The sequence below is a fragment of the Pelophylax lessonae genome, assembly GCF_965119305.1.
Source record: "Pelophylax lessonae genome assembly, chromosome: 1".
Taxonomy (NCBI): Eukaryota; Metazoa; Chordata; class Amphibia; order Anura; family Ranidae; genus Pelophylax; species Pelophylax lessonae.
The window spans coordinates 309,678,855-309,702,553 of record NC_138768.1 but is presented as its reverse complement, the minus strand read 5'-3'; the positions used below and the strand labels follow the sequence as shown (position 1 = coordinate 309,702,553).

At 43.3% G+C, this 23,699-nt stretch overlaps 1 protein-coding gene across 1 annotated transcript in view; it reads left to right on the top strand.

The window, feature by feature from the left end:
• CASTOR1 (cytosolic arginine sensor for mTORC1 subunit 1) overlaps window positions 1-10,469 on the top strand; it is a 106,723-nt gene extending 96,254 nt beyond the window's left edge. The window contains exons 8-9 of the mRNA XM_082243362.1: window positions 1,155-1,249; window positions 10,140-10,469. Of these exons, the coding sequence (XP_082099488.1) occupies window positions 1,155-1,249; window positions 10,140-10,205 (161 nt within the window). The 3' untranslated portion in view covers window positions 10,206-10,469. The remainder of the gene's footprint in view (window positions 1-1,154; window positions 1,250-10,139) is intronic.
• Window positions 10,470-23,699: the final 13,230 nt, after the last annotated feature.

Here is a 23,699-nt window from a genome sequence, read left to right as displayed (position 1 = left end):
TATGGCAACCAAGAAATCTGCCATCTTAGTCTGTGATCTGTACTTACCATCTGTGATCAGTTATTACACCAATCATTTGATGGCATGACAGTTGTGTTGAGCGCACAACCAACTGTGACCGACCATTATCCTTCATTGTATGCCTTGAATGTAATGGTTTTGAGAAATGGTTAACTCAATGGGCTTAGTTGTACTTTAAAGTTCGCTAAAACATGAAGTTTATGCTTTAAGAATTTTGAACCTCCAACTTCTTTTCCCAGCAAATGTTGCTGTTGAGATTCCAAAAGAATTACATTGATCGTATTTATTGCTTTTTATATGAAGTTCTCTGCTTTGTTATTCCACAGCATACAGATGTATGTTTGCAAAGATTAGGAATCACATGTTTGCACAATGCTGTCAGTATGGCCCTATGAAGACCTCTTGCTTAACTGCTTGATGTCAGTAAACCTATGGATGAATGTTTTAGACACCGTTCCTTAAGGTGAAGTGACAATATGAAGTACATTATTGCAGCTGTATGCTAGCAATGTGCACCTGTGCACTCCCATTCTGAGACTTTACAGTCATTGAACATCCACAAATCTCAAACTAATGGTTGGGAAACAGTCAGTGTGGTTACAAATCAGATGATCATTGGGAGTTTTTCTCATTGAGAGATTTACCTAAACTGGAGAGTGCAAAATCTGGTGCAGCTCTACATAGAAACCAATCAGCTTCCAGGTTTTATTGTCAAAACTTAATTGAACAAGCTGAAGTTAGGAGCTGATTGGCTACCATGCACAGCTGCACTGGATTTTACACACTCTAGTTTTAGTAAATGAACCCATTTGTCTCTGCACAGAGAATTACAGAATGTTTTTTCAAATGATAATTTAAAAAAAATTACTTTATTGGTCTTTTTTTTTTTTTGTTCCACACCAATCCATTATAAACTAAAATATTTAGCTTGTCATTGTTGCTTTACATTTCTAGTTGGTAAAGCAATATGTGTATTCATTTGTAAATTTAATCTGTAATTTATATTTTTTTTATAAAATTTGTCTGCCAAAACTGTGACTTTCCCTCCAATATCCCTGAGTTTTCATGTACATGTCCTGAAAATCGGTCCTTCTCTTACTTATGTGTTGTATTTTTTATTTTTTTTACTTCAGATGAATGTGGAATAGTGGCACAGATAGCGGAGCCTTTAGCTGCTGCAGACATATCTGCTTACTATATCAGCACCTTTAATTTTGACCATGCCTTGGTAAGTGGACAACATCATTACTTCTGCCAGTTTCTAATTTGGCAGAGAGAGGAGAGATGATTAACTGAAATTGCTGAGCGCTATGGCCAAACATGCAGTAAACACTTTATAAAATATAGGGCCATTGCTGAGGAGCACGCTGCTTTCTTTCTACCATGCTGTAGTGTTATCTCTGAGCCTAATTTCTAAAGCAATTTAGAAGTGTGTAAGATTCTTGTGGTAGTTGGTGCTGGATAGTAAATGAAAAAGGGGATTTGATTAATAACTGCATGTACAATGGGCAGCTTACTTATCTTGCCCTATTGCCTATCAACCACATTTATTGTAGAACATAGGAGAACACATGTTTATGAGGTCTATGTGAACACATTTGTAGCCGGCTGTCATGCAGATGTTTTGGGGCTTATACTTTCAGGCAAATACGAGCAGTGTGAAAGTGGAACTTGAGGCCAGAATTAAAGATGGGTGAACAGTCAGGAATTTTAATGCAGAAGAGACCTTCTTTATCCGCTTTGCATGTCTTCCCTTGTACAGTGAGCCACGCATGCACAGCTCGCTGTACAAATTTGGCATTGCTAAACCTAACTGAACTCCTGTGCATGCGTGGGAGTGATGTCCTCTCCGCTCGGCGATGGAAACCTGGAAGAGGTCAGTGACTGGGCAGGGAGCTCAGGGATGCCACATCTTTGGAGCGGAGATCAGTATAGCTCTGCTTTCAGTTTCTGGAAGATGAGGCTTTTCTCCTACTATGAAGTGCATTTGCTGAAACCATAGGGATTTGGCTGCTGTGTGGCACAACTAAAACATTTGATTTTTACGCAAGTTTAAATAGATGAGTAGACCATATGTGCTACAGGGCATCATTCCTAATTTACTTATTTATAGAAACTAGCACAGACACAACCAATGCTCCACTAATAGGCTTGGGTTCCTGTTATGTTAACCTCAGTGATGATCCAAGCCTTTAGCATGGGTTATGAACACATTTTACCACAGGGAAGTTTTTCTAACAGGTTTCCGAAACTAAACAATAAAAGTGTCTTTCCCAGTTTATTTCATAAAAAGCCCAGCTTTTTGAATTGAAACTACATGACTAGCTTTTCTTTTTAAGGGAATTTTCCACAGGCTGAAGATTTATTCCTAAGTTTTAGTATACATAGATGATTAAGTTTTTCCCTTGGTCAATGGCATTTCCCTGGTATTAACTGGTATGTTGGTGCATTTCTTAGTTCCTGCAGTCAAGGGGTGTAGTTCACTGATGAATGTATGTGTTCTAGTATCAGCGGTAGTAGTTCTGGTTTCTCTGTATTTTTTTTTTCTATCATTATAGTTTTTGAAATTTTCAGTACTTGCATAAATGAAAACCTACTACTTTTTCTCATACTTTGAAGGAAACAAGGTAATCGACTATCAGGTTATATTGCTGCCCAAACCAGGAGGGTTGGAAACTGGCAGTAGGCTTAGTTATCCTGGCCGGCCTATATTTTTTTTTTTTTTTTAAGCCATTCTAATTTATTTTTTTTTTTTTATTTAATGTCCCAGGAGGATGGCAGTCTTTTCCTCAGCTCTTTAGATAATTCTTACTATTATTATTTATTTATTTTTTGCTAGCATTTTTTTTCTTTTGTCAAGATTCTTTGGCACATCATTGCTTAAGCTGCCATTGTAGAAACCAGCTCATCTGTAACAGCCTTCCCTTAGCTGTAACTGGGCCCTGCTGGGCAGGACATTTGTGGGGATTGCTTGAAAGAGCTTAAAATCTTAGCAGTTTACGGCCCCTTTCACACAGGCAGACTGTTCAGATCCGCCTGTCTGTTTTTTTGGTGGATCTGAACGGATGCCCCTTGCATCTCTATGGGGCATCGGATGTCAGCAGAGACATGTCCGCTGACACACGATCCAATCCGTCAAATCTGGACGGATGGAAACCCTATTTTCCATCCGTCCAGCTGATCGGATTGGAAGGGATCGGATGTGATGACAGACGGTCCGTTCCCATCTGATTCCCCCATAGAGAACAGCGGGACCTGACAGCTCTGTCTCCGCACAGAGCTGCCATCTGCCTGCTCAGCGGGGGATCGATCCGAGACAAAATGCAATCCGCCAACGGACTCCCCTGTGTGAAAGGGGCCTTACACTAAAGGACATTATTTTGAAATTGACAATTTTTAGATGCAGCTTTTCATGCATCTATACTTCTCAGACACTGACTCTCTAAGATGCTCTTTATATACCCAATCATGTTACCAACCTGTTAACCTAATCAGTTGTAAAATGTTCTTCCAGCTCGCTCTTGTTCGTACCACTTTCTTTGCCAGTTTGTTGTTGCTTTGTCCCAACTTTTTTGAGCCAAATTGCTACCAGTAATTTCAAAATTACCTTTTTTTTCTTAAAATGGGACATTTTTGCAGTTTTAATCTTTTGATATGTTTTCTATTTTCCGCTGTGAATAAAATGCGGGTTTATGAGATTTGCAAATAATTGCATTCTAGTTTTACATAGATTTTACAAAGCGTCCCAACTTGCAATTGGGGTTGAATATAAAACATCCAATGTTACGTGAAACAAACTGAGCTACATAGAACATCGACAATAAATGAGATACACACTTCTTTGCTTTATAATAAAATCACCAGTAAAATTAGACTGTGTGCCCTTCCTTATTGGGTCAGTGTCTCCAACTTTCTCCTTCGTGCCTTTCTCCTCTCCTTTTTTTTTTTTTTTGTTGGAATATTACATTTTCTTAATTGTGGCTTGGTTAATTTAACCCCTTAACGACCATGTATGCAGCCTGCGGCTGCAAGCGTCGCCCCAGTAGCCTTTTTTTTTTTTTTTTTGGAGAGGCTGGTCGACTTTCTTGTGATAACAACTGATGCAGATCTTGTGATAGCAGCCGCTCAGTTGTTATCAGAAGCAGCTGGAGGGGACGTCCCTGCCGCTTCTCCCAAGTCTCCTATCCTACCGGAAGACCCCAGCAACCGGCCGCACATCTGCAGGCTGGCCAGAGACCCGAACAAATTGGTTTTGATCGGGTCTCGGATCTAGTAACCCGGAAGCGATGTTGTGACATCACTTCCAGTTACTGGAGCCTTAAAGGCGCAAGATTGAAAAAAAAAAAAGACCATTTTCAAAACAGTCAACTTTGGCGTTTTGAGTGCTTTTAAGTGCAAAGGAGAGTTTTGGAGTCTTATAGACCCCCGATCCCTCCATGAAGAGTAACACTCACTGCCTATTGCTGTCATAAGGGAGGTTTACATTCCTTGTGACAGCAATAAAATGTCATAAGGGAGGTTTACATTCCTTGTGACAGCAATAAAAGTGATCAATGAAAAAAAAAATAAAAATTTGAAGGTACAGTGTAAAAATTAAAAAAATACAATAAAATAAGAAAAAAATGTAAGTGCCCTAAACCTCTGTGCTCGCACGCATAAGTGAATGCATACGTAAGTCGCGCCTGCAAATGTAAACAGTGTTCAAACCACACATGAGATTTTGCGGCGAATGTTCGAGCGAGAGCAGTAATTCTAGCACTAGACCTCCTCTGTAACTCTAAACAGGTAACTGTTAAAATGTTTTAAAGCATGGAGTTTGTTTTAAAGCACTGTAGTTTGTCCCCATTCTACGAGTGTGTGCAATTTTAAAGCATGACATGTCGGGTATCTTATTTACATAATCTTTCACATTGTACAAAAAACTTGGGCTAACTTCACTGGTTAGGTTTTTTTTTAAATTCATGAAAGTGTATTTCTTCCAAAAAATTGCATTTAAGACCATTGCACAAACACAGTGTGACATAAAATATTGCAATGATCGCCATTTTGTTCTCTAGTGTCTCTGATAATATATATATATATATATATATATATATATATATATATATATATATATATATATATATATATATATATATATATATATATATATATATATATATTATCTCACAAATGTGATTACATCGCTAAGTGAAAATGTCGAAATTGGGCCCAAAGTGTCCATATTTTGTGTGGCCACCATTATTTTCCTGCACTGCTTTAACTCTTGGGCATGGAGTTCCCCAGAGCTTCATAGGTTGCCACTGGAGTCCTCTTCCACTCCTCCATGAGGACATCACGAAGCTGGTGGATGTTGGAGACCTTGCACTCCTCCACCTTCTATTTGAGGATGCCCCACAGATGCTAAATAGGCTTTAGGTCTGGAGACATGCTTGGCCAGTCCATTGCCTTTACCCTCAGCTTCTTTAGCAAGGCAGTGGTCGTCTTGGAGGTGTGTTTGGGGTCGTTATGTTAGAATACTGATTTGCAGTCCAGTTTCTGAAGGGAAGGGGATCATACTCTGCTTCAGTATGTCACAGTACATGTTGGCATTCATGGTTCCCTCAATGAACTTTAGCTCCCCAGTGCCGGCAGCACTCATGCAGCCCCAGACCATGACACTCCCACCACCATGTTTGACTGTAGGCAAGACACACTTGTCTTTGTACTCCTCACCTGGTTGCCGCCACACACTCTTGACACCATCTGAACCAAAAAAGTTTATCTCTGTCTCATCAGACCACAGGACATGGTTCCAGTAATCTATGTCCTTAGTCTGCTTGTCTTCAGGAAACTGTTTGCGGGCTTTCTTGTGCATCATCTTTAGAAGAGGCTTCCTTCTGGAACAGCAGCCATGCAGACCAATTTGATGCAGTGTGCGATGTATGGTCTGAGCACTGACAGGCTGATGACCCAGTTTCAGGGTCTTGACAATCTTATAACCTAGGTCATCTTTATGTAGAGCAGCAATTCTTTTTTCAGATCCTCAGAGAGTTCTTTGCCATGAGGTGGTGCCATGTTGAAATTCCAGTAACCAGTGTGAGAGTGAGAACACCAAATTTAACACATCTGCTCCCCATTCACACCTTGTAACATGAACGAGTCACATGACACTGGGGAGGGAAAATGGCTAATTGGGCCCAATTTGGACATTTTGACTTAGGGGTGTACTCACTTTTGTTGCCAGCGGTTTTGACATTAATGGCAGTGTGTTAAGTGATTTTGAAGGGACAGCAAATTTACACTGTTTTTCAAGCTGTACACTCACTACTTTACATTATAGCAAAGTGTAATTTCTTCAGTGTTGTCACATGAAAAGATATAATAATATATTTACAAAAATGTGAGGGGTGTACTCACTCGTGTGAGATACTGTGTGTGTGTGTGTGTGTATATGTATATATATATATATATATATATATATATATATATATATATATATATATATATATATATATATATATAATGTGTGTGTGTGTGTGTATATATATGTGTATATATATATATATTATGCAATTTTATAGCAATAAATACTGATTTTAGCTTGTAAGTAACAAGTGTCAGAAAAATGCTTAGGCATGAAGGGGTTAACGGTGGTCCTCTTAACACACTTTGGGATGGGGCCAATTTCTAAGATGTGGTTTGCTACTAATGGGAATCACTAACTATGTGGGCAACAAACATGCAGTCATTACACTGATGTATAAACACTTTCTTTATCGTACTTCCCAGGAGACAGTGCTTTATAATCCTTATTATTAGGTTATATACTGTCACCTTCAGGTGAATGGACATTGTTACACAAAGTGAAAAGGGGACTGGCCTGATCTCAGCGATATAACCCCTCCCAATCCAGCAGGTTCTGATTTTTTTTGCCTGCGTTTTTAGGTGATGGACTTAGTCGTGTCTCCCTATACTATGAGAATGTTTGTTTTAAATACATAGACCTTTGCTTTAAGTTAAGGTGGTCTATGTCCAGATTAGTTCTATAAGAATATCTTGGAGAAATTATACCTTCGGGATAGTTGCACACATCTGCCCGAAGGTTGCTGCCTAAGCTTTGGATCCTTTTTTTACGCACTGACCTTGATACAGAGTACATCATGTGAAATTACTTGCAGGATGCTATATCGGTCCAGGGGAGAAGCCTACTGAGTTAGAGCTTCTGGTAAGCCTGACCAAGGAGGGGTGAAGATTGAGCTTGAATATTAAGTGTAGGACTCCTTATTGAGACTATTTGGTTTCCTGTTACCTGCATCTGACTACCTAAAGGTGAGTGCTAAGGACCGTGGGTGTATCCCAGCGTGACTGGTGGTATTGTGAGCACCCCATAGGAGTTTTACACTGTGCAGCATGTCAGAGAGCAGATGCAGTGGGACAGGGGAAGGATTTAAATGATTAAGAGTCGGTTCACACTATGGCGACACGACATCGGGGGGACTTGAACAAGTCGCCATGCACCGCGACTTCAGCGCGGCTTGCACTGACTTCACATAATGGAAGTCAATGCAAGTCGCTCCGACTTTGGCCAAAAGTAGTGCAGGAACCTTTTTCTAAGTCGGAGCGACTTGAGTCGCTCCTATTAGAATGGTTCCCATTGCACAGAATGGAGCACTACTTGTCAGGCGACCAAGTTGCCTGACAAGTCAGAGTAGTGTGAACCGGCACTTAGAGTCGGTTACTCAAATCCTTCCCCAGAATTTTCAACCTTTTTCAGAATCTGTGACAGATTTCTCTTACTGTGTCTGATAGACACTTTTGGCCTAAGCAGGAGTCCTCTTCAACCATATTGGTTATAATGCAACAGCTGGCAGCTTTTTGCAGGTAAGGAGAAAGGCAGTAAGCGCTCTTGCTCTCCTTCCCCTGGTGGACTTTTTTTTTTTTTCTTCTTCTTTTCTAGATATGTTTCCCTCAGTTGAGGAGATTGAAGTGGAGGAAGTATCTGGGGAAACTTATTGGGGAAACTTTAGTCTTCCTCTGGGGTGGACTTGCTTTTTTATCTTACTGGAGGGGCACAAAGGGCCCAAGGAGCTTCTGGCTCTACTGTTGCTGGTTGGATCAGACAGGTGGTTATTCAGGCATATAACCTGCATTTGGGTAGTTCCTCCTTTTTCCAGTAAGAGTACATTCTATGAGTAGAAGTGCTTTTTGTGTAGTTCCACATCAAGCTTCAGCTTCTCAGGTCTGTAGTGTGGCTACATGGCCTTTAGTACATATCGTCACAAAATTTGTGTAAGGTAGATGTCCAGGCATTGACTGCTGCAAGCTTTGGACATATAAGGGCCTTTAGGCAGCCTCGTAGTAGAACCTGGTTCCACACCTCATAGTATTTCTTGGAAAATTCTAATGGTAAACATTAGAAAACGATGTGTCCTGGGATGTACCATAAAGAAATAATGACTTGCTCATAAAATGATTTTTTTGGAGTACCATAGGACACAGGGACCCTGCCCCCTCTGTGTCTATTCTTCAATTGGTTGCCACAAACCTGGGAGCCTGCTGAACTGGGAGGGGTTAAATACCCTTTTCACCTTAAATGTGTCAGTGTCTATTCACCTGAACATGGCAGTATATAACCCAGCAATAACAGGTGGGATTCAAAAATTTTAGTAACCAGTTCCGACTTTCAGTAAAGGTGTCTGATCTGTCTGCCAAAATGTCGCAGTCCCGCTAAAAATCGCAGATCACCGCCATTACTAGTAAAAATAAAAATGACATAGATCTTTCCCCTAGTTTGTAGACGTCATAATTTTGCGAAACCCAATCAAAATACGCTTATTGGGATTTTTTTTAACCAAAAAGATTTAGCAGAAAACAAATTGGCCTAAAATAACATTTGTGTGAGTTTCACCTCAGGGGTCTCCTTATCCCCGTCGGGCAGCAGTTGGTCCCCCGAGACTCCCTGTAGGGAAAGAGCTCCTGGTGAGAGATAGCCGCCGAGAAGCCTTAAGGGGAGAAGGTGTCCCTGTCCCCTGGGGAGAAGGTGTCCCTGTCCCCTGGGGAGATGGGGGTCCCTGTCCGCAGGGGAGATAGTGTGGGGGATGGGATGGTGTGTGGGGGATATGGGGTAATCTCACTCACCTTTACCAAGCTGCAGGACACTCATCCACAGTCACCTGGGCTTCCTCCAGCAGCAGCACGGATGGGCCATGGCGATCAGCATATCACTCGGAGGGCGACCTGTGTATGACAGGGGGGAGGAGGGGGGCTGGCCTTGAGGACAACCATGCTGTGTCCTCCGGCTCGCCTAGTCCACCTGTGTGCTTAAAGTTAATTTGCGCGGGAGCCGACTGGGGGGGAGGGAGAAGGGGAGTGGAGCAGGAGAGAGGCACCCAGAGACAGCTGAACGCACGGGGGGTGGGGGGGTGGCTCTCAAGACGAGGAGCAACCAGTGCAGTGGAGCAGGAAGCTTTGCTGTCCACCCCCAGAGACGGCTCTTTAATTAGGCGGCCACATGGTTTAAAGCAACTGCCTATTTAAAGAGCCGTCTCTGCCGCCCCTCCCCTTCCACGAACTTGAAAAATGTTAGTAACAGGTTCGGTGGAACTGGTGCGAACTGGCTGAATGCCACCACTGAGCAATAATGATTATAAATCCCTGTGTCCTGTGATGTACTTCAAGAAAAGGATTTTACAGGTCAAAAACCCTGCTTCCTCTGTTCCCATACTGCTGATTGAACCACAAGGAACCAAAAATAAACCAATGAAGTCTTCTCTGTGCTGTACCCTCCTGTAGCATCTATACAGATCTAGACTGGCAATAGTGCAAAGTTAGAACCTCACTGGCTAGCTTTGCCAGCCCTTACTGTCTGCTAATGTGCTGCGGAGGGAGGGGGTGGTAGAGCCTAAATAAATGCTAATTTTCAGCTAGCTATATTTGATGTGTTTTTTTTTATTTTACATCTAAATAGAAGCAAATTCAGTTTTTATATATTTATTTATTTTTTGTTTCATATTAGCAGCTCACATGTATAGTTCAGAGATGTAAATACAATGAAATGTTTGTATGTGTTTTTTTTCCTAACTTGCATATTGTTGCTTCCTGTCTGTAACATTTTGCCCTTCTGTTTCTATAAACAGGTTCCAGAAGAAGACACGAACTGTGTGATTGAGTTACTAAACCAGCGTCAGAAAAATAATAGCTAAGGCAAGCTCTGCTTCTCAGTTCATCAGTCTTCGATGATGCAACATGACAGAGAGGAGGAAGTTGGGCCATAGGTTGCACACGCTTTTTGGCTGGGTGTGACGTATTGCCATGCCAGACGTCTGACAAAGAACTTTTTCTCAATCGGATCTGTTTTAAGGTGCTATGTAGACTTTCTCCAGTGCCAGCTGATTGAATGTTTACTGAACACAGTAAGCTGTGTTCTGATATTAGGGTAGTCATTACGGGTTCTTAAATAGGCAGACAGTTCTGTTGTATTTGCGCACTTTCACAGTTTCGTTGTTCGTCTGTAATTTGTGTTTATGCCCCAAACTTCTTTTAAAATTACAAAAGGAATCCGTATCCAAATATAAACTATTAGATGTTCAATGTGGCAATAATTTTTTTTAAATGTTTCAGCAGAATATCACATTGAAACTTAGCAAAGTGTGATATCTCGTGCTGTGTACACTACGTTTTTAGGCTGTGTTTGCAGTGCTTCAGTGCAGTGAATATTAGACTTGCCCCAAAGTGGGTTGCCTACATTGTTTTGACTTATTTGTGAGGGAAGCGTTCAACTTGCAAATGGCCAAGATGATTGCTTAGATCTAGTACAAAGAGTGCTAAGATGTAACCCTTGGAAATCACGTTTCAATAGTTTACACTGACTAGCCTTTCATGAAGGCAAGTTTTTATTAGTTGCAGAATATATGTGCACTGTTATGTGTGTTATAAGACCAAACTGTTTCCATTTTCTTGTGCCATATTGAATATGAATAATGCTGCACGTAGGCTGGCCATACACTATACAATTTTCCTATTCAATTTTCTTTAGATTTACCTTCAACTATGTAGTGCAAGGGCCTGCCTGATTGTATACTTATTGGAAGTGTTTAGGTTTGACCTCGTACTATATGATTATGGTAAATCTAAAGGAAAATTGAAAAATAAAATTGTATAATGTATGGCAAGCCTAAGTCTGAGACAAACAAACGATATTGATTGCTGACTAGGGATGCCAGTCTAAGGGTGAGGTTTATTTTAGATATTTGAAAATACAAAACTCTGGGTGAAGGGAGACACTGTCCTTAAATCAAACTAGGTCTTATATGTATTAATGGCAGTTTTGTTTGTTTATTAACTGCCTTACCTGAAAATCCTTGAAAACAATACCAGCATTTCTTATGCTTCACATATTTGACATTCAATGCCATCTGGATGTTGAGAAAAGGCCAATGATACCTATGTTGTGAGCTTAAAAGCAGTCACATTTATTTTGGTTGGTAGTTTAGTTTTCCAACCTGGTCATTTTTGTTATTTTATTAGAATGTCTGTAGCATCTTATGATTTTTTTTTTTTTTTTTAATTATATCCTAAAAGAAAGACTTTATTAAACAAATGAAATAAAGAATACACAGTCCAGAGCAAATCGGGTATAGAAAGACTGCAGATAACAGCGTCACACATTGAGCAAATGGACACCAGCTATAATATAACATTGGTCATCATAAATATAGGTATAAATGTTATGCACTTATATTAAACAAATACAAATCCCCCCTAAGGAGTCTCTTGATGGAATATTTAACCATCTCCAAGTTTTACCATATGCGGTCCAGAGTAAGGTTTACCTGGGCTAGGCCTGGAACATCTAACCATACATCCTCTGTGCTGGTGGATATTACCTGGGCTAGGCCTGGAACATCTAACCATACATCCTCTGTGCTGGTGGATATATTTTTAAAGTCATATGGTATCTTCCATTTGGGTGATCCATTCCCTCACTGTGGGAGGGTCTGTGGACTTCCAGTGCCACAGAATTTATTTACGGGCTGAAAAAGGGCTCTAGCTATAGCTTGCTTAAGGGGCATTCTCAAAAGGGAGGCCATCTAAAATACCCAGCAAGCATTGTTTGGGATCCCCACAGATCTGAACCTAATAGACCCGGTTAATAGTACGTATAACCTCTTTCCGATTATAGATGCAATTTTGGGCCCTGTCATAATAAATGTATAAGATCACCATGATCCCTACTGCAGCAAATACAGGTGGGGTCCTCTCTCACTCCCATACAAACTAGTCTAGCTGGTGTAAAATTAACCTGCAGGACTAAATATAAGTGTGAGAGATGGTAAGCAACATTTAGGGAGCATTTTGTAACCGCCAGGAGCGCCTCCTCCCATTTGCTCCTCCTCGAAGGCTCCAATATCCTGTTCCCATTGGGATACCACTTTAAAGGGACGATCCTAAAGAAAAATATTGAGTAACATGGCATAGCTACACAATATAAACCCTTTATAGGAGGTCACCTCAAACGTATAGTTTAATATAGGGGTAGGGGATTTTACCCAAAGGTCAACCCCATGTTGAGCACCTACCACGTACTGTAGTTGCAAATAGTAAATCTTATATCTGTTTACATTGATAGCAAACCTCTTCTGTTCACTTGCACCCTGCAGCTAATCTATCCCTTTGTTACAGTATTTAAAGTATTATATGATGATGTGAGCAGGTAATATAGGGTATAGATTTAAAACATCTGTGTGAGTATGCTAAAATTTATGATTTGGAAAATAGATTTCTGGAAGAATGCTGGAGCAACATATTATCAGAATGCTTATCAGCACTGTGTGGAACATCGCTTCCATTGTTTTACCTCTAGAAGTTTATTTTTGCTGTTCTATTATTCAGGAGGCTGAACATTGTTCTCCCAACTTTAATATCATTGCACATTGGCACAATTGCTGCAACAGACTCCCTTCAGTACTTTACACAATTGAAATTCTAGGCACTTGGTTACATGATCTCTGACAAAGAGGAGCACCAGGCAGTCCAAACCTTAACTGTCCTTTCAGCAGAGCTCAAATCACCAAGCACCTATGCCTTAGGACGTGACAAGCACTGTAGGGAACTTGGCAGCATTTTATAGAGGTAGAGGTATTTCATCACTTGTATATTTTTGATTCATTTTAGCAAAATGATTGTTATAGAGGCTTGCTAAGAGTAGCTTTGGCTATTAACTTTCCATGGTTTGTGCGATTTCAGTACAAACTAAAATACCTCTGTTGATTACATAATATCACAATGCCCAATATTGGACCTGTTTTGTACATTATCATTGAAGTGCCTTATGACGAATGGAATACCACAGCCAAAACCCTGCAGCTCCCTCACTTTTGGTGGATTTGCCTCCTTTACTACATTTTGGCTTTGAAGTTGCCTTAGTATTTGACACTACTGTAAGATGTGCAGTTTTTTGTGAGAGTATTATATATGAAGAATATTTGAACACATTTTTAGTTGCATTTAGACTGTTGGGTAATAAAAATACTAAAAAAAACCTTATCAGCCTGTTGTCAGTTTTGTGCCTGAATCATATGTTTAAATATAATCTATAGCCTGACATCCTCTTAGCAATTCTGGTAAAAGGAACTGTAAATACTTTTGACATTCGATGAAGTTTTGACCACATTGATTTTTCCGTTAGATTTGATTAAATCAGTTATTCGTAAAGTTTATTTTATGCATATGTTCCTAGACACGCCAAAGAGCTCTATGACTAAAAACAGTCGTGTGCAAACAGCAGGTATATTTTGCTGCAAGATTTTAGAGCATAAGGTCCCTGATGGGAAAACAGTTGGGTCTTGTGCTGTGTTAGCTACCGATTTAATGTGGGATGTTTGGAGTTTTAAGCGGAACTAAAGGCTTAGAGCTCACCTCACCAACACCTGTGCCGGCATTGTCTTCTAAATACCTGTCTGCAGCCTTCTTCATTGGCAAGCAAGGGATGACATGCCTCCTGCACATGCACAGGAGCTAGTCATTCTGGCACTCGGGAGACTGGCCCGACAGCTGTAAGCTGAGCTGCGTGCCTAAGCCAATAGAATTGTTAGAAAAACGATTTTAATTATTATTGCAGCTCTGTAAAATTAGCTTTGTATCATTTTTCAGACCCATGGACTTTTTATCATTTTTTAATGTTACCACCTTGAATAAAATGTTATTTAATTTAGATATCCTAGTTCTGATGTAGACAAAACCATCCATAATGTAAAAGCGCAAAACATTACATTATTTTGTAAATTATTAATGTCTGTATTGTCTTATTAATGAGGGCTGGTCTTTCTGCTACTGGCTAGCTCACACACACTGAGTGGTTCAGGGGTCATCCACTGTGTCTGGGGGAACTGATATTTGCACTCAGGTGACCCTAAAGTCATGGGGTCGTCTACCACATGTGTTATCTTCAGCTACATTGGGTGATGCCTAGTCCCCCCCTCATTGCTAGGGGCATTGATGTCCATCAGGACTTTTTGGCCATACAGTGGGGAAAATAATTTTCTTTCTCATTCATTGACAGATACAGCTCATCTTCATGACCATAGGGTTATGCTGCCCCTTTCAGGAGTAGGACACTAGGCAGAGAAAAGCTTGAGCACGCCTATGAGACAGTCCCTGGGGGTATACTCCCACTTCCTGCTATAGTAGGCATTCCGTTTTTTTTTCTGCCTAGTCAGGAGTAGGGCCCAAGTTCCTTACAATTTGTTCTGTTTAAATGGAATTCTTTCCCCCTTTTATTATTTTGTTCCTGTGAGAAACTACTATTAACTGCTGAACAAACTGGATAATCTAGATCCTTAGGGTGCCCCCAGTCTGGCCAGCGAGCACGTGCAGACTGCAGCTCCGCGCTAGGTCAGCCGTGACATGGTCCCTCTGGACTAGGGCTGGCCTGTAAGTTAAACGTCTCGCGAAAGGCGCATATGAATTGGCTTTGGCCTGAGTCGCAGCGTTCCTCCTTTCTGACAGCACCCACATCCCACATTACGATTGAGCGGTGTCCTGGCCAGAGTGGTGCCCACCATGCTCCTGGTGTGGTAAGTAGCTGTCCCCCCCTCTACCACTGCAGGGTTTTGGGGTGGACGTGGGCATCCTCACTGGGATGGTCAGACCTCTGGGCTCCCCTCCTTCCCAGTTCATGTTTCCCCTCCCCCAGGTCGGTGGTCTATTGCAGCCTGTGCCCTCCATCTGCTCACCCCCCCCCCCCCCCTCCCGGGGTGAACATACCTTTTTTTTTTAGGTGAAATGGGGTGCTGTGATGGGGGTGGGGGGGAAGCGTGCTGCTGGTGACTGCACAATTGCTTGTCGAGGGAGATGGGCCTAGTGGAATAGTTTTCTCTGGCCATGGGAGCCGCTTGGGGCTGACATTTTCTTGTAGCCTGATTTGCTGTAGGTCAGCTGCCATGTTTGTGTAACCTTGTGGCCATTTTTCCATGGGCTCCCATTGAAAAATAGCAGCGGCCATGTTTTTGGAGCTCAGATGGGCGGTGAGAGGTCCTCGGCCTCTAGTGCTGATATACAGTCATGTCCTTTCCCGATCCCCGTGCGGTGTGCAGATAAGCTTACTGTGTTCTGACCGGTGGTGGTGAGTGCCTGGTGGGGTTTCCTCTCCCTCTTGCTGCTGTACGGAGGTAGTGCTGTGCTGGGCCTTGTGGCACAGACAGCGCAGTGGGGTGTCCCTCGCAGTATTTTTTTTTTTTTTCAGTTTGTGGTGCAGATTTACCTTTCTATTCATGGAGTTGCTAAAACATGTTTCACCACCTGATTCCCTCTCAGAGGCTGCCGAGCCCTCCAGGGCCCCACAACTGGCTGCACTGACATAGGTCCTGGAGTCCTTGGTGTACAAAGTGGATTTGGCCCTGGGCAAACGGGCTAACAAAAAGCATCCCCTGCCTTCACCTGCCTCCAGTAACTCCTCAGATCCCTGCGTGCTCTGATAGTGAGGATGACTCCTCTGCTACTCTAGCTGCACATGAAAAAGTGCTAGTGGATGCACTGATTGTCTCAGTGCGGGAAACCTTACATATGGAAGATGCGACTAATGCAGTATTAGAGGCGCGGGTCATCTTTGGCACCCACAGGTCCTCCAAAGTGGCAAGGGTGTTCCCCTTTCCTGCTTCCTTTGGCGATATTGTCTCAAAACAGTGGGGGTCCCCAAAAAGCACCTTTGCAATCCCTAAGCGTTTTGCAATGTGGTACCCTTATGAGAAGTCCCTCCTTAAAAAATGGACGGTACCTCCCTGTAGTGGACTCCCTAGTTTCCAGGTTGATTAAAGCCACTGCAATACCGGTTGAAGAGTCCCCGGTCTTCTCTGATCCGGCTGAAAGGAGGTCTGAGGCCTTGACCTGCCATATGTTCACTGTGGCTTGATCGGCACTTAGGCCAGTGTTTACCATCATCCTGGTGTCACAAGCTATGACTAAATGGGCAAAAGTTTTACGCCGGGACCCGGAGGAGAAACCGCTCCCTCCTGCCCTTTGTGGAGCTGGGGGATCAGTTAGTCCAAGGGCTACAGTTTGTCTGTGACGCCTCTTTGAACTCCTTGTCCAATCTTCCATTCCTGTTTGACATCTTAGTTCAATCTGATTTTATTAAGAAAAAGGAGTTTTACAGAATATGGGTGAAAGCTAAGGAGCGAGGAGCAAACAGAAAAAATTCACATCCATGTCACATAATGAATTTCAAGTAAGTGCTTATTACAAACAATATTAATTAGTGTTGGAACGAAACAGAAACTACCAAGTCCATTGGAGTACGATTGTATCGCAACTTAACAAACAGCAGCTTGGTGTAACATGGGTCAACATAAACAAGAGAGAGGACAAATAAAGGATAACACTGGTAGAGACACCGCTACATCTGGTGTCGCATTAGAAAACGGTGTAAAGTGTGGAAGGCACTAGTAAATACTCAGGTTTTACGCTGCGAAGCACCCAAAAACAACAAGGGAGCAAAAAAAGGATAGCCGTATGGTGCCAGTGGTATAGCCAAAGAGGTAGAGAGAAGGGAGGTGGGGTAAAGCAGGAGAGTGAAAACAGAGAGAAGCCAAGAGGGTGAGGAAGACAGAGAAGATCAAGAGGGACCGCCCACGTCCCACTACTGTTCCCCATCACCCGGCATTACAGGCGCTTCAATCCAGGACTGAAAGGCCTCCGAACACCGAAACATGTCCCAAGACATCCATGCAGCAGAGAACCGTTCCTCTTTGCCAGCAGGTTTTCCATGTCTCTAAGCCTGTCTAGTTCCAAAGCCCACTCAAGTTTAGACATCTTAATGAAGTCAAGAGGGAAATCAGTCCCAAAGAGTAGAGGGCAAATTGGGCCCACCAGTGCCACCTACCAGTGCCCACCAGTGCTATCTGCCAGTGTCCACCAGCGCCACCTATCAGTGCTGCCTATTAGTGCCCTTCAGTGCCACCCATCAGGGCCCATCAGTGCCGCCTCATCAGCGCACATCAATGAAGGAGGAAAAATTCTGGTTTGCAAAATTTTATAATAAACTATAAAAACTTTTTTTTTTTGTTTTTTTTCCTCAAAAGTTTTGGTATTTTTTTGTTCAGCAAAAACTAAAAACCCCAGTAGTGATTAAATACCACCAAAAGAAAGCTCTATTTGTTTGAAAAAATGATACAAATTTAATTTGGGTACAGTGTTGTATGACGGCGCAATTGTCATTGAAAGTGCGACAGCGCAGAAAGCTGAAAATTGGCCTGGGCCAGGAGGGGGGTTTAAGTGCCCAGTAGGCAAGTGGTTAACGAAAGAGAAAATGCGATTTCGCTATCGTCCATTGACAGACGCAGCCTCATCTTCATTAGCTCTGTGGGTTATGCTGCCACCTGCAGGAGTAGTCTAGGCAGTATGTTAGTACAAAGTTTTTACATATACATGCCACCGAGGCTGTCCCTCTAGACACAGCCCAGCACATCAGTTTGTTTCTGCCTAGAGAAGTAGTAGGACTTCCGGTCTCAGTTTTTTGTATTCTTTTCAGAATATTTTCTTTTATTTCTTTCTCACTTGCTAGCTAGTGTTCAGGGAAGAAGTTCCTAATGATCTACAAGCAATGATGCCGGCTGGGGCTTCGCACTGGATAATTGGGCCTTATGGCCCCCCCCAGCCTGGCCTATGAGCATGAGCAGGTTATAGTCCTGCACTAGGCCTAGCCATGGCGGTGCCTCTTTTCTGGATGGGGACGAGCCTGCGAGCGGATGCCTCGCCGGGATGCGATCACCTGGAACGCTCTGAGTCGCAGCGTGCCCCTCGGCTGGCGGCACCCCCACTTCAGGTGGAAGGCAGTCTGCCCAGAGCAGAGCCCATCCGGTCCATGGTATGGTGAGTAAATGTGCCCCCCTTGCCCCTGCTGGCCTTGTGGGGATGTGGGCACTCTCCTGGGGATAATAGGATTTGTGCTTCCTGAAAGATCCCCCTGGCCTGCCGGTCTGTGTCTTACCCCCCCCTTCCCTGTTCCTGAGGGGGGTTATGTGTCTGGGGCACCTGGCGCCCTGGGGGGGGGGTGGCATGGTACCTTGGGCTTGCTGGTTCCTGTTGTGGATCCTGAGGCCTTCATAATGTCGGTCCCTGGCCGCATGGCTTGCCGTGGGCGCCGCCATCTTAAGTGTGGGCAATGTGTTTTTTTTTTTTTCCCCCATAGACTTGTATGGGGCAGCCATTTTCCCTGAGCTTCCTATTGCAACTGTATCGGCAGCCATGTTTATGTACCCTTTGTGCTGCACTGAGCAGCGTGACCTTTCATTCAGGCGAGATCACTTCCTGTGCTCGGTTTCCTGCTGCTGGCCAAGGTCATTTCCTGTCTTTTTGCATGCTGCTGGAACGATCAGGAGGACATTTTCTCTGAGGTGGTACAGTACTGGGGTCCCTGTGGACATATCCCTGCATGCTTCTGCTGTTTAGTTTAAAGGGGATCTCTGCAGACCGCTACGATCGGTGGTGGGAACCGCGATCGGTGCTTCTCAACAGTTCTCAGATTTTTGCAACTTGCAAAATGGAGTCCCAAGCTGAGAATTCAGCCTCGTACCCACTCTGTGCGACTCCCGGACAGTTTGGATTGCAGTCGCTGGCCGCGATTTCAGCCGCTCTAGAAAGCCTGGCGACAAAAGTTGATGAAAAGTTGAAGTCATGAAAAAGGTTAAAAGCTGAAAACAGCCGCTGCCTTCTCCGTCTATGGAGGTGTCCTCTGATTCAGAGGATGCTGAGGTTGCTCCGGATGCCCCGAATCCCTTTCCCGCCATCTTCACGTGTTGGCGGGTTCTATTTTAAAACCGGTGTTTGTGTCGGTTTTAGTTTCACAGATGGTGACGGAATGGATTAGGGGTTTGCTGGAGTCTTCGGACCCCAAGACTCTTCGGACCCCAAGACTCTTCCATCAGAACAGCTGTAACTGTTGGACCAGGGGATCCAGGCTCTTGTGTTCTGTGTGATGCGTCTATGGATGCAGCTCCCCCTGCGGCTGTGGGCATTGCCTTGAGATGCATGGTTTGACTGTAGAGCTGGTCGGCTGACCAAGCTTCTAAGAAAGCCCTAGCTGATCTCCCCTTTCTGGGAGAGCGTTTGGCGACTCATTGGATGAGTTGATCAAGGGCTTGACTTGCGGGAAGAGTACTCTTCTTCCTCAATCCTCCAAGGGTAAGACTCCCCATACTAAGCGGGGTCCCTCTTATTCTGCTCACAAGCGTTTTTTTCGTGCCTCTGGGGCGCAAGAAATAGGTAAGACAAGCAGAGCTTCTGGAGGTGCTAAAAAGCATTGGGGCAAGCACAAGGCCGGTCAGTCCGGTGCTGCTGAGGGGTCCTCTTTAGCATGAAGGGGTGCCCTCACCCGGCTCAGGGGTAGCGGGATGTCTGCGCTTCTTCCAGGAACCCTGGACTTCATTCAGGACAATTGGGTTTCGCAAACTGATTTGTTCCGGGTACAAGATCGAATTCTGGTCCCGGCCAGGGGACAGGTTTTTTCAGTCAAATCTTCAGCTGTCTCCAAAGCGTTTGAAGGATCTGCGGGAGGCAGTGCAAGATCCCCTAGCTGAATGGGTGATTGTGCTGGATCCTCTCAAGGTTTCTATTCAAACTTGTTCACGGTGCCCAGAAAAGAAGGCAGGGTGCGTTCAATTCTGGATCTCAAAGCTCTGAACCGCTTTGTGCGTGTGCAGAAGTTTTGAATGTATTCCATTCGGTCAGTGGTGGCATCATTTGAATCAGCAGGATTTTCTGGCTTCCATCGATCTCAAGGATGCGTATATCTCCACGTCCCCATTTTCAAGGGACACTAGCGATTCCTCCTCTTTGCGGGTGCAGAGGAGCACTTTCAATTTGTGGCATTACCCTTTGGTCTCACCTCGGCTCCAAGAGTATTCACCAAGGTCCTGGCCCCTGTGCTGGCCTTGTTACGTTGGTGAGGTATCTCGATTGTGGGATATCTGGTCGATCTCCTGTTGTGAGCAGTCTCCCACTCAGATCTGTTGGGCAACATCTCTATCACGATTCAGACCCTTCAGGAATTCGGGTGGACGAAAAATCTGCTCTTGCGCCATCAGTACAGGTCACTTATCTGGGGCTGACTCTCGACTTTGCTCTGGCTTTCTGTCTTTCTCCCCCTGAACAAATTTGAGAAGCTGCCAAAAGCAGTCAGGTTGCTGATGACGACTTATCATTCCTTCTTGCGGGCTTGCATGAGGGCCCTAGGTCTGATGGTTTCGACCTTCGAAGCAGTACCATTTGCTCAGTCTCACTCAAGACCTTTGCAAAAGGAGAGTCTGGCAAAATGGAACAGAAATCCTCTGTCATTTGACCAGAAGATTCGCTTGAGCCATCTTACAAAGTCGGCTCTTTCTTGGTGGCTCCGGTCACCTGCCCTGTGCCACGGCAAGTCCTTCCTGCCGGTGTTTTGGATGGTGGTCACCACGGACGCCAGCCTTGCGGGCTGTGGTAGCTCTGTGCCAAGGGGACTTGGGCGACAGAAGAGTCTTCCTTGACTATCAGTATTCTGGAGCTGAGAGCGATCAAGCTCTGCCTGCTTCACTGGACGGTTCGGCTACGCGGCTCTCCGGTGCAGATACAGTGGGACAAGTAATTTGTAAAAAAGTTCATCTGAAAAGGTGCTCGGCGTGCTGGAAATTAAGTGCTAAATGTGAGAGGATCCAACGAATTCCATGTGCAAATTACAAGGTAACCTAAATGGTTGGTGCTTAGCCTCTTCTCACCTGGTGTGCACCTGTGAGTACAATGCGCGCTCACCTGAAGCACACTTGATATGTGCAAAAAAAGCAAGCCCGTAATCCATCCTCTATGCTCACAGGGATCTTTGTTCTTTCAATCTGGTTATCATGTCCTCCTATTCAGTATATCTCAAGGCATCACACGGTATCCCAAAGGAAGATAAAAGGTAAAAAACAAAGTTTATTGAGAAATAAAAACACATTTCAGTGAAACTCATATTTTTTTATAGTTGTGTTACATACAGAGTAATGTATTTCAAGCATTTCCTTTTTAATTTAATGGTTATGGCTTACAGCTAGTGAAAACCCAAAATGTAGTATCTCAGAAAATTTGAATATTACATAAGACCAATAAAAAAAACAAAAAAATGTAATACAGAAATGTTGGCTTACTGAAAAGTATGTCTGTGTACAGTATTGTATGCACTCAATACTTGGTCTGGGTCCCTTTTGCATGAATTACTGCATCACTGCAGTGTGGCATGAAGGCGATCAGCCTGTGGCACTGCTGAGGTGTTATGGAAGATCAGGTTTCTTTGATAGCGGCCTTCAGCTCATCTGCATTATTGGGTCTGACGTCTCTCTCATCTTCCTCTTGACAATTCCCCACAGCTTCTCTATGGGGTTTAGATCAGGGACGTTTCCTGGCCAATCAAGCACAGTGATACCATGATCTATAAATCAGGTATTGGTACTTTTAGCAATGTGTACAGGTGCCAAGTCCTGTTGGAAAATTAAATCAGCATCTCCAAAAAGTTGGTCAGCAGAGGGAAGCATGGAGTGCTCTAGAATTTCCTGGTAGAGGGCTGCGCTGACTTTGAACTTGATAAAACACAGTGGACCAACACCAGCAAATGACATGGCTCCCCAAATCATCACGGACTGTGGAAACTTTTGCATTTCATTTGGAAATCAAAGTCTGGAGGAAGAATGGAGAGGCACAGAATCAAAGTTGCATGAGGTCCAGTGTTAATTTTCCAGTCTGGGATGATTTGGGGAGCCATGTCCTGTTCATTTCTTTTTTTTTTTTTTTTTTTTTTTTCCCTTATTTAGCAAAAAAATAAAAAAACAACGCTTATTAACCACTTCCGCCCCGCCCACCGCACATTTACTGCGGCAGTCAGGCGCTCCTGGGCAAAGTGACATAGTACTACGTCACTCGCTCAGGAGACTCTAGGTGGCGAGCGCGCCCCGCCGGTGGCGCGCTTCCGCCCCCGCTAGTTAGCTCGGGAGCTAGCGCGTGTGACCGGCGGCTCTGATGGCCGCCTGCCACTCGCGATCTCCCGCAGCAGAGAGAGAAAGACAGACGACTGATGTAAACACAGCCGTCTGTCACTCTCCCTGAAGTAATCACAGAGGCTATGTGATCCTGCTATAGAGGATTGCATGTCTCAGTGATTACTTCACAAGCCAAGCCCCCTGACAGTTAGAATCACGCCCCTAGGGGCACATTTAACCCCTTGATCACCAGTACAGTTAACCCCTTCCCTGCCAGTGTCATTATTACAGTAACAGTGCATATTTTTAGCACTGATTACTGTAGTAATGTCACTGGTACCCCCAAAAATGTCAGTTAGGTGTCTGATCTGTCTGAATGTCGCAGTCCCGCAAAAAAAATCGCAGATCGCTGCCATTACTAGTAAAAAAAAAAAAAATGACAAATTTTTGCCGTAGTTAGTAAATGCAATATCTTTTGCACAAACCAATCAAAATACACTTATTGCTATTTTTTTGGGTTTTTTTGTAAATATAAAAAATATGTAGCAGAAAACAAATTGGCCTAAAATGTTAAAATTTTGATTTTTACATTTTTATTGAGAATTTCATATAAAAAAATGTGAAAAATTTTATTTTTTAAAAATTGTCAATTTTTTTGTTTATTGCCCAAAAAATAAAAATCGCACATGTGATCAAATACCACCAAAAGAAAGCTCTGTTTGTGGGGAAAAAAAGACGTCAATTTTGTTTGGGTACAGCGTCGCAAGACCGCGCAATTGTCAGTCACACAGTGCCAAATCGCAAAATAGGGCCTGGTCATTGAGCAGCCAAATCCTCCGGGGCTAAAGTGATTAAATATCACTGAAAGAAAGTTCTATTCGTGTGAAAAAAAAAAAATGATAACAATTTGGGGACAGTGTTGCATGACTCTGCAATTGTCATTCAAAGTACGACAGCCCTTAAAATTTGGCCTGGGCAGGAAGGGGGTGAAAGTGCCCTGTATTAAAATGGATAATTTGTTGTTGATATGTTTTATTCTCCATGTCGCAATAAAAAAATGCATGTTCAAAATTATGGATATTTTATAAATCACGTGGTTTAAATTCAGGTCTCTGTTTAGGGTTACTTCTGATGTTCTCTTTTATTAAATACCTGAACTAAAATAGACCTTAAAAATGTGGTACACTGCTGTGTTATACCTAGGAGTCTCAGCAAGAA